This window comes from Pithys albifrons, chromosome 2 (genome assembly GCF_047495875.1).
Source record: "Pithys albifrons albifrons isolate INPA30051 chromosome 2, PitAlb_v1, whole genome shotgun sequence".
Classification (NCBI taxonomy): Eukaryota; Metazoa; Chordata; class Aves; order Passeriformes; family Thamnophilidae; genus Pithys; species Pithys albifrons.
In genome coordinates, this window is record NC_092459.1 from 7,495,521 (window position 1) to 7,512,992 (window position 17,472).

At 42.7% G+C, this 17,472-nt stretch overlaps 1 protein-coding gene across 1 annotated transcript; it reads right to left on the reverse strand.

Annotated features, from left to right (window-relative positions):
* Positions 1-1,364: 1,364 nt before the first annotated feature.
* LOC139668609 (b(0,+)-type amino acid transporter 1-like) lies at positions 1,365-16,326 on the reverse strand. The gene is made up of 6 exons (XM_071548285.1): positions 15,563-16,326; positions 13,812-13,945; positions 10,853-10,982; positions 8,537-8,661; positions 8,016-8,103; positions 1,365-6,282 (listed from the first exon to the last, which is right to left on the reverse strand). Exons 1-6 carry the CDS (start codon positions 16,301-16,303, stop codon positions 6,049-6,051), a joined length of 1,452 nt encoding a protein of 483 aa, XP_071404386.1. The 5' UTR covers positions 16,304-16,326; the 3' UTR covers positions 1,365-6,048.
* Between the last annotated feature and the right edge of the window lie 1,146 nt (positions 16,327-17,472).

The following is a 17,472-nucleotide window of genomic DNA, read 5'->3' on the forward strand; positions in this document are numbered from 1 at the left end:
ACACATCATAAATCAATGCTAACTTTCTTCCCTCAAAGCTCCAAACTACAGAAAAAAAACCATTTAACTGACCCTTCACAATTATCCCATATGTTTTTCTGTTTGCACTCACCTGGGACAATGAAATAAAAAAGTCAGATTCACTTTGTGCTCAGTTACACAACCTGAGCTTTGAGTTTTTCTCTGTGGGTTTCCAGCAAGACCTGAGCTCAGCTGGGCAAGGTCCTGCCTGCTCTGCAAGGCGGCTTCTACTTCCCAACAAGCTTTGATCTCCAGACAAGACAAAGAGCCAGGTTTTTAAAATGCACTACAAAAGTACCTCTGGGGGTATCTAACTCCAGCACAAAAGCATTTCATCTGGATTTCCAACATGGCAGAGGAGTGGATATGTTTTGAATATAGCCATGAATAATTCAATTTTCATTAATTTGCCTGACTTTACAAGGACTCATGCTGATTTTAGCCTGATAAGCTGCCTTCCTTTCTAACCACTACTGCTTCAAGAAAAAAGCCATGGCCCTTGGGAGAACCCCCTGTCCCAGGGCAGGATTGGTTGCTGCAGCCCGAGAGAAGTGTCCCCAAGGCTGTTCAGGTCATAGGTGCCTGGGGCATGGTTACAAGGAGAGACGGACGTAGAGACCGGGGCCCTGCTGCAGAGGGCAGGACTTCTTCCCTTTCTCCATTTCACTTTCAGCCACAGGACCGCCTCTGCCTTGTTCCAGAGACAGCATCTGTATGACCACAACCAAAGAGGACTGATCTCATTCTCCTGCCCCCAAACAAGCTTTTCTGGGATGTCATGGATGAAGCTGAAGGGTGGTACCACAGGATTGCTCTGCACACGGTTGCCCATGGCACCACAGTGAAACAACCCCCTGGGCAAGACAGACCCCTTCCTCTGTCAGCTGCACACCCAAGGACAGGTCAGCTATTCATCCTGCCCTGCCACAGGCAAGGGAGAGGCTGATGCTGCCAAGCTCTTCATCACCCAGTGATGCCACTGACACCTGCCAGCACCCCTCTTTTGTTGCAAAGTCACCCCCCTGACACTCAGCTCCCAGGACCCTCTCACCTGCCTCAGGGACAGCAGACCAGGGGACTTCTCTGGGCTTAGGGGAGACCTTATTGCTCTCTACAATTATCTGAGAGGAGTTGTAGTGAGGTGGGGGAGAATACTCAACTGTTGCTCTACTTTGTTAATGACACAGATATGCTGTGGGAAAAATAGATTGTGAACTAAAGAACAGCCCCAGAACATACAAATAGAAAGGAAAGGAATCACTGCTGAGCAAAGAAATTTTATTCTGGCATTTCAAGAATTCTGGGCACATGTTTTGCTGGTTAGGTGTTGTGCATGTCTGGATTTTACTTACGTAACTCATACACACAAGCCAAGACTTGCACATACAGGAATTCTTTTTCAATCTCCTTCTCATTTACTCTCTTTTCAAATCCTCCGTTGCCTGTCATCTCACTGCATGGAAACCAGGGCACAGTCCATGAAATTAAACAGTAAGAACTAATGACCAGCTTTTAGAAGAAAAAGATGATCATTTATCTGCCAGACATTCAAGCCATAGTGCTCACCATCTCTGAGGACAAATCTGACATGGTAGCTTGATTGTAAAAACAGATGGGTTCTTTCCCTACCCATTAGTCTCACTGATAGTTCACAAACCTAAGACCACCCATTTATTGTATGACCCTGAGTCTGCATACTTTTTTAGCAAAAATCACTCCTTCATGAGGAATGAGTCACATACACAAAGACTCTGATGGAATCCAACTAACTAGTCACTAAATGGTAAAGTGCAAGATATAGATCCCTGTGGTGTATTGAGTCATCTTGATGCTAGATTTATCACAGCCAAGCAAAAGTTCCTAAGATGAGCACCAACTGTATAAAATAAGGGCTTGCCATTGCCTTCAACTGAGTCAGGTGTAGCTCTTAGAAGTGACAGACTGGCTGAAAGGACCTGGGGTTACACATAGTAGCCTACACTGGGAGAGGTACAGTCAGCAGACTGAGGGATGCCAGTGTCTCTGTAGACTTGACACCTGTAAGAGCACATTTGGAATGTTGTATCCAGTTTTCTGACCCCTCCCCAGTTCCAAAGGACAGTGGAGAAACTGAGGAGGATCCAAGAGAGAGTTCCCAAGACAGAGGCACAGAGCATGCTACCTAAATGAAGAAGCTTGTCGAGCTGGGCTTGCTGAGTCTGGCAAAAAGAAGAAAAGGCAGCGTAACAGCAGTGAACAGCTCCATTAAGAAGACTAACAAAAAGGATGGAGCCAACCTTTTTGACAGTAGCAGATGATACAGGGAAGGACAACATTCCCAAACTGCAGCTTGAGATGTTCAGATTGAAATTCAGGAAAAATTCTTTATCAGGAGAGCAGTGCAGAGAAATGGTAGGCTCCCCATTCTCAGTGTTTTCCAAAACATGAAGAGGCAAAGTCACTGGTGACCTAATTGGCATGATAATAGTCCTGTGTCAAGCAGGGAAGCCTTGCTTACTCCCTATGTCCCAAGAAAAAGTAGAAGAGACTGAACACCAGGCCATTGACACTGGCTGAGAACTGGTCAGATAAATCCATTCAATTTAACCAGGTGAACTGTGTTTCTGCAACAGAGGAACATTAAAGTCATTATGAATTCAGCTCTGTCCCACCCAAGGGAAATTTCTGCTCAAGCAGAAATTTTGTAACTTGAGTTTGGGCATATAAGCAAGGCTTACCAGAAAATTACCAGAGAAGGATTTTCTGTACTCTCACACACTGGACTATCCTTGACTGTTCCCATGTGTAGCCCATCTCTGATGTTTCTGAGGAAATCAGAAAAGGCCCAGAATACATTCAGCTTTGTGCAGCAAGGTAAAACTCCTGACTGGTGGTAGCAAGTTGCCAGCTGGATGGGATTCAATTATACTCAGGGTCCTGAGGTGAAGCATAAATCTTATGATTACCTTGAGGGCTGTGCTGATAGTCCAGCTTTCCTCTGAACCGATGAAGAAAAGAGTTAAGCACAGGTCACAGGGATGTGAAGGTTTGGAGACAGACAGAACCAATTGGATCTTACAGTACAGCCTGTACAAGTGGCAGATACAGAGCTCTGTCCACTGTCACACTGTCCCTGTGCTGCAGACACACTGCCTCGTCCTGACACTTCTATTGTAAATGTCTGATGGAGGAAAAAGAGGTTCTGATTTGCATATGCTGGGGTTGAATAGATAAGCAATCATTTTGAAAAATGAGTGTAGGCACATGTAAGCACCCACGCATGTAGTTAAACTTTCTGACCAAGGAGAGATAAGCCTGATGCTGATTGTTTATGATCATGCAGTAAAATTTCTATGGAATTGTTTTTCTTGGATGAAAAACAGAAACAGCCACATTAACTCACTTCATTGTAGTGCCCATTTTATTGTAATCATCTTGCAATTCTGTGAGCTTTCAGCATTTTGTTTCAGCATTATAAACACCTGTGCTTGCAAATCCTAGGCAACACAAATAAAAAGAACATCCTGTTACAATAATATCTATAGAAAATAAGAGTGGTACAAAATATGATACTTGCAGTTTTCCATCTCCTCTGTATCCATACAACAATAATATATAAGAGCTATTTGTCCAAAGGGCTAAGTCTTTTTGTGTTCTTTATGAGTGTTCATATGTCACAGGTGCAAGGGAGAAAGGATGTGCTACATGATAACGTGCTTGACCGGACATTGGGGAAACAGTCATATTTTCCACACGTTTCCTGTGTGGCTTAACAAACCACTTAATCCTTCCATCTTCTCATCACCTATATTTTACTACACCAATAGTATAAAACAGTGGGAATAACGCCTGTTCCTTAAGAATTGCATACAGACAATACCAATCCTGATTGTACTTGGCATGCAAGAATAGGTGGCTAAAGCCCCACTACTGGGCATGTTTAATCTTTAAATAAGCTTTTAAATTCTTACTTTTTAGATATGGACTGTAGATGGAATCAAAGAATGATTTGGGCTGGAAGGGACCACTTGCCACTAGTCTCCACTTCTGAAGAGCACAACCCCATGTGGTAGGCTCCATAAACAGGAATTGGAAACAGACATTGTTTCAAAAAATTATAATTAGAGAAATAATATTATCCTCATTTTAGATAAGTAGCTGAGATGCAGCTCCTTAAGAAACTTGCCTGACCTCAGATGAAGAGCCTGGGGCAGTGGTGAAGAGGTAACCTAGAAGTCCTGAGCTCGTCAGTCCTTCTAGGTACATAATCTCCTTTGAGAGAGGCATTCTAGAATTTTGCACTGTCACAGGATTCAGGAGGGAAAACTGTTCCTTCATTGGCCTTTTTTGACAATGCCAGTAAAAATCAGTTTAAGAAAATGCTCCTAAACACTGTTTAAGCTAAGGATTTGGATGAGTGGCAACTGGGCTATCCCATTATCACATAACACTTGGAAAAACACTGTTGGTGCATCCCTATAGCTGCTGGTATCACCACTCAGAAGAACAGAAGTGGCATTGCAGAATGAGATCGTAATCAGATACACAGCTCTGAGATGGGCTGGAAGAGGCCTGGAGGATCCAGTGACCCTGTTCCAGGATCCCAGTGCAGTTAGTACAGATCTGTAGAAGAGGAATGCTGACTGGAAGTTGAGCTGAATAACTTTCAGTACTTTAAGGTATAACAACGCATTTTAGGCACTACCTTCTAGGCCTTTTTAGTCTATGACAGGACAGGTGTCATCCAGGAATAAACTGGACAAATAGGAAGAAAACTGCATACAATGTCCCCCTTTCCCTTAGAATAGTAGAAAAACAGTTGAGCCTCAGGGTAATGGGAAACAACAGAGACTTCAGCGTGTCACGCGTAGGTGACAGCACAGCCCATGATTTTTGTGCTGTGCCTTTAGAATCAAAGAAATTGGTGGAAGTGGCTGTGGTGGAAAATAAAAGAGAACTGAGATTTCACCACCTTTCTGCGCACTGATCCAAGGTTGCACTGCCTTTACAGTGAAGAAATTTTCCTTAAGTCCAGCCTAAACACCTCAAGCCCCAACTTGTGGCTGTTGCCCTTAGTTGCCACTACCAAGAAAAGCCTGGCTCTGTGGCCTTCACAACTCCACCTTGAACAGCAGGGCCCAATACTGGATGAATGATTCCAGGTGTTGAGTCCAAAGAGACAGAGTATTTCCTTGATCTGCTGGCCACAATTCTCCTAATGTAGCCCAATATGTGGTTTCATTAAATCCCAATGAGACTAACTTGCTGACATATATTCTCTAGATTTTTGGGGGTTTTGCTGTCTTTATCACAAGATAAGTTACTTGTTTTCAGGGGAATTACAGAAAGAATTTTGGGTGGCTGTTGGTACTTGAGTGATGTTGCTTGTGTCCTCACCATGAATGGATGGATCCCACATGACAAGCGCATTCTCAACCAAGTAAACTGACACAACTTTAAAGCAGTTCTTGTCTCACATCACAGGTTTCCCTGTGGGAGATGTAGGATGATTTGGGACAGAGAAAGGACTGTTGTGACTGCATGTGGGACTGGAAGAAGCAAAGTCTTTCCAGAGTGAATGACTGAGTGAAAAAGGGTGTTTTGCCCTTGCTTTATTGATTTGAGAAGCTCTGTGGTCACCGTGGGAAGAACTAGGTGGAAATAATTAAAGGCATTGCCAGCAATGGCTTAGGGTCCCAACCTGCTACAGGAAAAATATTTTGTTGTCTGTCTTTTGTTGCCTTTTACCTTGAAATATAAGATCTGAGATTTTGATGAACAGTCCCTCTTGGGATGGAAAATAAAAAAGCATGTACTCCTTTGGAATTTGTATGTAATCTGCCAAGGCAGAGCTGAAAAGGAGAAAAACATGTCCCCAGAATTTTAAGGAAATCTGAGGAGTCATGGCTGTAGTCCATCTCACCTGGATAGTTTAGTGTCACATTCATTTTACTCATTCCTCTTTACAGGAGAATATTTTCTGAGCCTTGAAAAGCAAGGTGCTGAGATAAACCATGAGGTGCAGGCAGCCATATGAAAGACGTTGTCTCAGTCTCCATCTTTGGTGGTCGGAGCAACTTCCAGGAACAACTGGAGGTGTAAAGTGACACTCTGTAGAAAGCGAGGATGGCACTTGAAGTGAACCAGAGGGAAATAAAGAATGATACCACTGACAATGAATAGGATGATGTAGAGGATCTCAGTTTGGGGTTGATCAATGATGGGAGCTAACACCAGGTACACAGCTGCAATCAGCACGATTATGGGAATGATAATTGGGACCTGTAAAAGCAAAATATCAGTGTAAAGACTCACATAATTCTGGGCCACTGTAGGTCTGAATAACCCTGAAACTTCTGCAGAAGGCATTTTAGATGAAGCCTTCTGCAACCTGAGGTATTACCTAGAAATCTCAATTACTCCAGACATCCTGTTTCCCAGCCCACCCTCACTCCACGGCTGAACATATCCCTCCCTGTGAGGGCTACATCACCACACACCTTAATTCCTGGTCTCTCCTGCCCTCCTAGACCTGAAAATGGAAAGTACTGGCTTCAGTGACAGGTCTGTTCATGCTCTCCCTACTACCTTGCATAAAAGCCAAGCTGTAGGCAAAACAGAGAGCAACAGTGTACAAATCAACTGTACCTTAGCACCCTTGGGCAAAAAGGTCTGCCCATGTGTTGACAGACAGGAGGACAGGTAATCTGAGAGCCGAGATTTTCCATTTTTTACTTTTGTGCTTTTTGTCCAACACAAGTGCATCAATACAGGCCAAAGGAAACACTGTTCACAGATATCCGTGAGAGCACAGAGGAAACTGCTGTTGGCTTCATCTAGCTTAGTGGGATGCTCTACTCTGCTCCCTCCCCACTGTGTCCTAACACTTTTGGTAAAATCCTAATTATAATTATTGCTTTCAAATCAAGGGAAATCTTTCCTTTAAATATAAACCTGCAACATTTGTACAGATTCTGCAGGACTTCAGCCATATGTTGCCAGTTGACATCAGCCATACATTGTGAGTTGACCTGGACCCTTCAGACATGAGCTGCTTCTAATTAAAGAAAGAGTCAGCTCATCAAGCCAAAGGCTGAGCACACTGACATCCTTGATGGATTGGATGGGATGGCTGTGTGAGTTCTGCACAGTTTAGGAAACACTGCTGCAGAAACAAAACTTTTTCAAGCCCTTTCAGACAACAAGTTGGGTGAATGTCTTCCTCCAGCATCCTAATTTCAGGGGATAGCAGCAGAAACCAGTGACTGGAAGGCTCAATGAAGCACTGCTGCTCTCCTTTTTGCTAAACCCGAAAGGACACTTGATATAGCTTTGCACAGCCTATCCTCTAGTTCCTGGAGGAACCCCATGGAAACCAGGACATTCATTCAGCTTGTCTCAGGGAAAAGTCACTGTCTTGCATTTGTGGGCTCACAGATTCTCTGTTCCTGGGATCTTTTCTGTAAAAATACTTTCCTCAGTCACTGAGAAGCACTGCAGCTCAGCTCACGCATGGCATCGGGGGAAAAACACATAACTCCTGATTTCCTTCCTCTTGGCTGTTTAGTGGGGAACAAACCTGTCCTCTGGCTATCTCAAAGAGCTCAGGGAATTCTTGATGAGTCATTTTTCCTCTGCAATTTACTTAGATCTAGACTACCCTCTGAGAAGTGCGACAAAGGTCTGAGAGCATAAGCAGGTGATTGCATTGCTGATAAGAATCATCCTCTTAAATATTTTAGAAAAAAAAAGATAATATGGTTGATATATTTTCCATAGTGAGAGAGCAGTGCATTATTAACTTATCAAGACAGAAAATACAGCCTTGACTTATGCCTGTATATCCACACTATCTTGCCCCTTGGTGACTTTGCTGAGACAAAACTTGAAAATAAAATAGAAAGGACAATCATATTAAATCTGTAAGCAACAAGTGCTCACACTTTTCTATAATGTCTTCTTAGTCACTTGTACAATATAGGAAAAGGTTTTGAGGGGTTTTGTTATTAATTCACCTTGTAAGATCTTGGAAGTTCTGGTTTCTTTATTTTTAAATACAGAAGTCCAGAAATAGTCATGCCATAGAAAAGCCACGCTATAAAACTGGAAGAAAAAGAAAAAAATAGACAGCATTACATCTGGGGTGAGATCACCCAGGAACATCAGGTCTGCCTTGTAGATCCCAGATGTTCATACCTCCCTCCAGTGAAAATGGAGAATATTGATATGAATTCAGTAATTCTTCTGTTCATTTCCTTTCCTACACAAACAATTAGAACTTTAAAATTATCTGAATATTACAGATTCATTTCAGTATGAGGATGAATCACATCCAGTCAAGTCTATAGTGACAGAAGCATTCACACATTGTAAAGGTGCTGGTTCCCAAGCTCTTTCCTTTCTTTCCTCCTCCTCTCCCCAATATTGGTTAGAAAGCAAGAGCCTAGGCTTAAAAAATATTGAAAGAAAATACTTATAAAACAATGTAAAACCCACGAGCATAGGGAATGCAAACAGAAATATCACACACACATACCTGAAAAAGTTCACAATACTGGTGAAGTTTCCTGATATTATCATTATTAAAGACATCATAGATGTAAACATCAGTGCAGGGGAGGGTGTGAGGCGTCGCACATGAGCCATAGACAGAATGTCTGGCTGAAAGCCAAAGCAAAACAGTGTATCATCATCTCATGTACTCAGAGGTCCTTACTCATCCCCTCAGCTGCTGGTGGGAGCTTTGCCCACAGCCAGAGCCACTTGTAATCAGCAAATAAGCATCATATAAAAGCAGTTCAACTCCAAGGAGTGTAAACACAGAAACCTCCCTCAAGGGTACTTTTATTGTGTCTCACTGATTTCATATCAAATATGCTCAGTTTGGGAAGGCAAAATGAGGTTTTCAACCTACTAATGTGACAGACTAAGGCTGAGTCAAACCAGAACTTTCCTGGCCATCATCAAGACCTTGAGCACGGTCCAACTCTTCTGCCCTCTCTGACATCTCTCTGGGACTTGACTTTTCTTGGCATGACAAGGACTACTCCTGAAACACTTATGCAACAAACTACAAATTAAAATAGGTTTTGTTTCAGAACACTGAGAGAGCTAGTAGCCTCTTTGCTGTTTGTTTCATTGGAAAAGTTAATGAGAAAGGCTGCTATTTTTTTTCTTTAATTCCCAACTAAAATGTCATGCAACAAGTTCTGCTAGAGCTGAGTATCTGAGGAATGGCATAAGCATTCAGCTCTTAGTCTGGTATGGTCAAATTCAGACCATCTGTGAACTGCTTAGCACAGAGCTTGCCATGATACAGAAGGCACTGTCCTCAGTGAGAGAAGCTGTAGAACCAGTAACCACCGAAACCAGTAACCACTGAAACCAGTAACCACCGGTCCAGTCATCTCCACCAAACTGGTCATTCATATACATTAAAGATTCCCTGCTGGGATCCAGAAGTAGAGCTAGTGTGGAATCATAGACTTATAGAATGGTTTGGGTTGGAAGAGACATTAAAGGCCATCTAATTCCAACCCTCCTGCCATGGGCAGGTACACCTTCCACTAGACCAAGTTGCTCAGAGTACCATCCAGCCTGGCCTTGAGCACTTCCAGCTATGGGGAATCCACAACTTCTCTGGGAAACCTATTCCAAAGCTTTCACATCTGAGAGCAGAAATGCCAGATGACATGGGTAGAAAGCACCAAAAAAGCAGAGAGTTCCAGAAGAAACACAATATGCCTGCTTAAGACGGAGGAGGACAAATGCAGTTCAGCCTTTTTTCTCCTCTTTTTGGAGGAAGAAAACCTGTGAGGGAGTCCATATCAGCAGCTGGAATGAGGCAGCAACCTCAGGGACTTGTATGCCCAGGTACCAGCAACTGGGAGGCTGGGATGCAAGGGCATCTACTGGGCTGAATGAGTGTCTGAGCCCCTCTGCTGGAGGGACCATATTGTACATACATTTCTCTATATATTTGCTGCTAACAGACCTCCAATCAGCCAGAGAGGGGAACAAGATGAGGCCCTCGGTGCTCCTGGTGTTTGTGTGAGTGCTGAGTGTATCTGTATGTGCAGATCTGTGCGCCCTGCTGTCTGTGTATGTGTATATACAGCTACACATGTGTGTATATGTGTATATCTAGAGGTTTTATACCTGTATTTGGGAGTGTGTGCCTACTGGGAATACATGCTGAACTTACTGGCTGGACCAGAGAGGAGGGAGCTGCAGCAGTCAAATCTCTGCTGCACTGCTAGCTTTGGCCCCACCTAACAAAACCAATGATAAACTCCAGCTAGGGGAGATGTAAGGCTTAGGGTCACCTCATAATTGCTATGAAGCTTGAAGAGCAGATATCTTGTGCTGCATCTGAGCTGGACTACCTATGAGAAGGCTGAAACATCCCTAAGACCAGCCTGTGTAGTCAGTATAGCATGCAAAGTTAGCAGACCAGTGCTGGGCTACCTTTGCAGTGTGATCAAGGCCACACAAGCATGGCCAGGTTCCCCCTCCCTGGCAAGTACATTGGCTAGGTCACCCCCAGCCTGTGCCCAGTCCTCCCAGGCAGCAGTATTTCAATAGCTCATTTGAAATCTGTTCTTAAAATTCAGGCTAGATATGAATATGTGTCTTTTGGAAAGTACCTGACTGGAGGGGAAAGCATAGAGACAACATATACATCACATTTGAAAAAGATGGGGGTGGAAGTCTTTGAGCAAGGAACAAACTCCCAAAGAGTTGTGTGCGCAACTGCGACAGTTGAACATGCACAGTGTTTTCCTCTTTGCTGTAGTGTCACAAGAGGGTAAAGTTGCTCAAAGCAAGGCAGACCCCTTTGTTTTGTGCTTACCATATGGCCTTCCCTCGCAGCGATGTAACACACACGGCCTCCACTGAAAAACGTGCCATTCGATGAACCAAATGTAGACAGTGCCACTGACAGGGAGATGAGCCATGCCCAGCTGCCCAGAACTTTGTCCCTGAGGTGGGGAAGAGTTCACAGCCTAAGATACAACTCATAGACATATCAAATACTCACTGTAGAATGAGACAAGATTTTTCCCTCCATTATTCTTTACTGATTTTTTCCCAAAGTCTTTTTAATGATTTAAAGTCTTCTTCCAGTTCCCATGGTATTTAGTGACTAGTAAGTTTGTCTTGTCCAGGAAAGACAGCTTTTATTCCTGCCTGGTGTATATATATCTATATCTATCCACAGTGCACTGGTGTACAAAGCTGTCACAACATGTAAACCCCAATTTTTTGTGTTCTGATGCTGTGACAAAAAGCCTGGAGATACTGCTATCACATCCAATGATATTAGCTTGGAAATCACAGGAAAACTGTTCCCATCACACCAGAAGAAATATTCTGCATTATAACCTCTTCCCCAATATGTGTGAGAATTTAATCCTTTCATCCCATATTTACCTATTTCTGCTGCCCTGTGAATCAGGCTTAAGCCAAAGCAAAGGTTTGAATTCCAGAAGTTTGGTTCTACAACATGTTCAGACATTTGTGGTTTGCTTTCTCCATAACAGAAGAAGTAGCAGGGTTACAGAGTTCAAGGTAAACATTTGAAAGATAAGATAATCTTCTCATCTAAAAGTGAAGATTGTCTTCTGCAATGAAGCTGCATGAAGAGTATTAATTGAGTAATAATTGCTGGTGTTTGGGGTAATTATCACATACATGTATACACACATACACAAACAAACAAGCTGTTCCTCTAAATGGCAAAAATCCAAAACTCAGAAGTTTTATAGAGAACTTTATGGTTTCATCTGAATTTTATGTCTTTAAGCCATAGGTACTCATTTTTAGTATCACCTCTCCCAAATGTTGAAAAATCAAGAGCTTGGCTTTCCACAATTATTTATCTTGTCTAACACAATAATTTTAAAAATGTAGTTTAGAAACTTATTATCTGGGTTATGCTCCTTCAAGCTTCACGTTATTAAGCTACTTGCAACAACCAGAACAAAAATTTTTCCCTTTTTCATATGGAATTCGGTCATGTCCTATGATCATGCAATTCCATAACCACAAGATCTCAAGGGAAAACAACATGTATCACTAAAAGAATAATGAAATCTTTAGCAATTGTGTACTTTGCATTTATGAGATTGCGGCTTTACTGTTTTGACTCTGGAAATTAAGTACAGCGACTACTGTGAGCAGCTTCTTACAAACAGAGACCTGCAGTTGCTGTTAAATCACTGTCATCAAAGAAAATCTGAGGAGTTTCCTGAGCTCCTTCTGTGGCTGCACTTCTCACCACAGAACAGTGTTTCTCTCTGACAGTTTTCTTCTTATTTGGGGAATAAATGCATTTAAATGTAATAAGTCTTCCTCTGGCTTCTTTAAACCTCTTCCATCCTTTCTTGATGACCTGAATAGCTGCATCTCTTGCTTGTGAGCCAGCTTTTAGCCCCAGCTCAGCCCCTGGCTACCTACCTGTCCTCCAGGCTTTTGAGTGCTCAGCTTTCTGGTCCCTAATTCAATATCTCTTCCTGAATTGCACTCTTGGGTGAAAAGGTTAATCAGGCAGGAAAAGGAGATGTGTTAAAAGGGAGGAAGTTTCCAAATAACTTGTTAATCAGGAACGATGGGAAGGAAGTGCAGGGAAAGTTCACGACACTGCAGCTTAGTGAGGCTTTGTAAAATATGCTCAAACAAAACACTAGATCTTTAAATACTCCTACTTATAATGACATGAAAGGCTATTAGAGAACATATACAGGAAGAGCTCAGTCAGAGCTTCAAACTGGAAATCTTGTATAATGAAGACAGAAGCAAAGCCACAGCTGACTTTTTAGGAAGAGGATAAGCAGGAACATAATCTGTGGATATACCACATCATCATTTCTGCCAAACAACTAATTTAGGCCTATCAGGAATTCTGTGTCTTTGGAAACATTAAAGTTACAGTTACCAAAGGCTACCCAACTTGTGTATAACACTCCCAAAGGTGTTGTAGAGATCTGTGTGATTTTCTATTTCCCCACATATGGAGAAACTGAACCAAAAGACTCTGCTCTGCTCTAATTTCCAGGTGGACAGGATTTGCTCAGTTGGCTCCTGTCTCACTTCCAACCCACTGCCTCTGCATTAGCAGGGCAGCACATTGCCCTCTCCATTTCTCTGGAAATATCTAAAATATGGGTCATCTCTCAGTCCCCAGGTCTGCATTTGTACTGCAGTCCCAATGCCTGTGGGGAGTTGCTCCTGGTACACCCTTCAGCTCTTCTTTATGGACACTTTCCACAGGGTAAAACAAGAGCTGGATGGAAGCCACAGGTTCCCAGTGCAAATGAATGGGAATGGGGAGTAAGGGGTGTGCCATCTTGGCAGCCTTGATGCACCTTGAAGACCTTGGCCAGATGGAGCTGGTCAGCCTTGGCCTTTGGTGGGGGAAAGCCATACAGATAAAGATTTTTCTCCTGATTAGTAATTTAAGTCTACCCTCTGTCAGCTTAAAGCCATTTTGCCTTTTCCTATCACTACATGCCTTTATGAAAAGTTCCTCTACAGCTCTCTTGTAGCCCCTGTAGGTACTGGAAGGTGCTATGAGATCTTCCAAGTGGCTTCTCTTCTCCAGGCTGAACAACCCCAAATCTGTCTGTCTTCATAGGAGAGTTGCTCCAGGCCTCTGATTATCTTTCGTTTTCATTGTCTTCCCTGTAGCCTGGCCTGACCAATGCAGTGCTACTATTTCTTTCAGGAATAGTCCTAAATCTCCTGAAACTCAGGAGAGAACCACTGTTTCCCTGGGCTGCACTGGCTCTGTTGCCACATGCAGAGCTCACCCCCAAGTGACAGCCACAGCTCCTGAAGACAGCAGTTCAGAGGGAGTCATGGCTGCTAAGTAGCTCACGTTCACCAGCAAGTACAGGCATGTAACCAAAGGAATGGCAATCATCACAGCTCTTGGAAGGGTCACCTGAAAAAAGGATGACAGCAGGTTTTAGGTGCAGCACATTTATGCCAGCACTGGGCTTTTTTTGCTTGTTTTGTTTTTGCCACCACCCACATCTCTCATTTAAATTCCTTCACTCCCTAAGCTTTTCCACAGAGCAAGACGTAGACCCAGATTCACATGGCAGTTTTTACACCAACCTTCCAAAGATGTCAAGCTGTAAGGTTGTACATTTGCAAAGTTAGTCTAAAAAAACCCACAACCAACCAACCAAAATAAATCAAACAGCAAGAACCCATCAAATTTTATTAACAGATTTTGGTTCGTAGCTGCCCAAGATATCTGTTGCATAATTCTTGATTATTTTAATATTGATTTATTGTTACTAGTGTCTTATGTGTCCTGCTGAGCTGCATCTTCCCACGAACATCTCACTGCAATGGATGAAGTTCCAGTGTGTGTTGCATCACATTTAACTTCTCTACAGTTTAAATCAAAGCTGGGTTTTGATCTCAAAATCTCAAAGGGGATTTGTTCTAGGAGGGAAATAATTTTTTTCCCTAGCGCCAGGACATTATCTTAGAACACCACAGAATCATTTTAAAAATCAATAAAATCAACAAACACTGTCTTATGCAACTGACAATACTGGGAAAAGACAACTGTATGCATCTAAGAACCTGAAATACCAGTTTTTGTATTCTCCATTCCAAACATAGGACACGAAATAGCAATTCCTAATGGTGTTGCCTCCACTCTGCAGTGACCTGAATATCAGTGCTCATGATCCTGTGGGAGAAAGTGCAACATGACCCTGAGACCTTTGCTGCCATTTAGGTTAATATTTAACTGTGTATTTTCATTTAATCTGTAGGATCTTATGTACTGCACTGATAGAAAGTGCACTCACACAGCTCTTTCCAAAATAAGAATTATTCACTGCTGTAGTGTCTGATCTGTGAAAATAGGTAATATGGCATAGAGAAGGCTGATGTGAGATGTGAGCTACTTCAGTGCCTACAGCATGTACTGAACAATGCCAAAAAGTAGATGTTTAAAGATAAGGATCATTCAGACAGTTATATTCCCACTGCAGTGAGGCTTGGCTTGCTCTGAAATTGCCCCTCCATGCAATGGACAGAGGTAAAGTGGTTTTCTGATGCATACATGATAGATCAAGTCTTTTGTGTGGTGTTAAGAATCTGTTGTGGATTATAGTAGTGAGTGTTTTTCTGAATAAATCTAGATGTCGACAGTGAGATCCTCTAAACACTAAGACAAAACTTTACCCCCAAAGAATCCAAGTGCTGCCTAATAGTTTTGGGATTTTTTCCCAGCCAGGGGGGTATTTTAGAATCACAGGATGGTTTGGATTGGAAGGTACCCTAAAGATCATCTAGTTCCAGCCCCCATGCCATGGGCAGGAACACCTTCTGATACCCCAGGTTTCTCAGAGCCCCATTCAGCCTGGCCTCGAACACTGCCAGGAATGGGGAATCCACAACTTCTCTGGACAACTTGTGACAGTGCCTCACCACCTTCACTGTAAATCCCTTGATTACCCCTCTTACAAGACTCGTAGATAGAATCAAACATATTAACAGCAACATTAAGAAAGTAAAGCCCATCTCAATCACTCACCTCAGGCTTCTTCAGTTCTTCAGTTACATAGTTCAGGTTGTTCCACCCATCATAGGACCAGAGACCCTGGTAAAAGGCCACTCCAACTGCCCCAATACCCACAGTTGTGCCTTGAAAGCCATTCTGAAAACTCTGAGTTTGTCCCTTGGCAAGCAGTACCAATCCACCCACCACAATCACCAGCAAAGCCAAGAGTTTGGCAGCTGTAAAAATGTTCATAACAGACGTCGCCAGCCTCACATTGAGACAGTTGATGATAGTTAAAAGCAGGATGCAGGCAGCAGCTGTGCATTTGACGACAACCTGCGGAGGTGAGCATCCTGGGTAGAACGGTGCAACGGCATATTCAGCAAAGCTCAGACAGACAGCTGCCAAACCAGCTGGTCTCACCAGGATGACAGAAGTGTAGGCGAAAAGGAAAGCAGGAAAAGAACCAAAAATCCTCAAAATGTAAATATATTCTCCTCCAGACTCTTTAATTATGGTTCCAAGTTCAGCATACGACAAGGCTCCAAACATGGCCAGGACACCACATGCTGCCCAGATAAGCAGGCTGCTGGCAGGGTTCCCCATGTGATGCAGTACCCACTCAGGGGACATAAAGATCCCCGAGCCAATCATGGTTCCTGCAATTAATGACACTCCGCTAATCAGACCGACCTCTTGCTTCAGTCTTAACTTCTTCCCTTCTCTCAGATCTGTGGATGAATGAGGTGGATCTGTTGTCTTCATTTCCCTCATTGTGGAAATGCAAGGAGATGTTGTTAGGAGAGAATTTGAAAAAAACACTAAGGTGTTTGAATAAGAACTATCTCAGGCTTTAAGGTTTAGTTAATAATTACAAAAGTACACTGAACACTGTCAAGAAATACAAACTTATCTTCTGCGTTTCACATTCTTTCATTACCCTTCTTATCTTGGTAATTTATTATGGTTCAGATTCTGCCGAGTTTGATTATCTCTGAATCTCATTGCAAGCAAAGGTAATGGATAGCATCCAGCACCACCTCAGAATCACTCAGCACCCTACTGGACTGTGTGCCTGGTTATCTCTCCTTCAAATTGAGCTTCAAATGGCATCTGAAATAAGGATCAGGTAAGCAAAATCCCCATGGAAATCTGTACTTCCTTCTTTGTTTAAAAGTCAATGTTCAAGCACCTACTTCAGTGCTCAATCATATTTTCTTTCTCCACTGTAACATGATCAAACAAATAACTCTGCCATACTATGGCTTTGCTCAGCCAGGAACATTTCCAGTGTCTCAATCAAAGGCACAGAAATTTTTCTGCACACTAGTAGGGGGCAATTTGGGCTTTCCCCAGTTTTAGAAAGTGCATGAGGAGAAGAGTGCAAAGGCTGTAATTGCATTTTCCAACAGCCTTTTTGCCATTATATATGAGGTGTGCACACTCTTACCAGACCACAATCTTCAGAGCATTTTGTCACAGCTCATCATATACATATTTCAATGCACACCAGAGAGAAACACAGCACAAGATTTTGGAGACGCCTCTGACCCCTACCCAGATGTCTAACATGTAAAATCCCAGACTTTGAGGCGGGTTCTGCTATAAATCTGACTACTGTTACAGTGCATAAGGGTGCATTTTGTGATCAGTGATGTGTGTGAAGTATTAAGAAGAAGGGAATTTCCACACAGATTCCTCTGAACTTGAATAAAACTTTACTGGAGAGTGACTGTCCTTGGTGGTCTCTTGCAAACTTCCGTTGTGATAAGTACCAGAAAACAGGAGTCAGACCTTCCTCTGCCCTTCATGGCAACTGCAGACCTTGAATCTTTAAAACTATCTGTCCTCCTCAAACATTTGAGCTAAAAAAAGGGTGACTATAAACAGAACAGTAATTTTATTGTTTGTATAAAAATTCCTTCTATATCATTTAGAATACT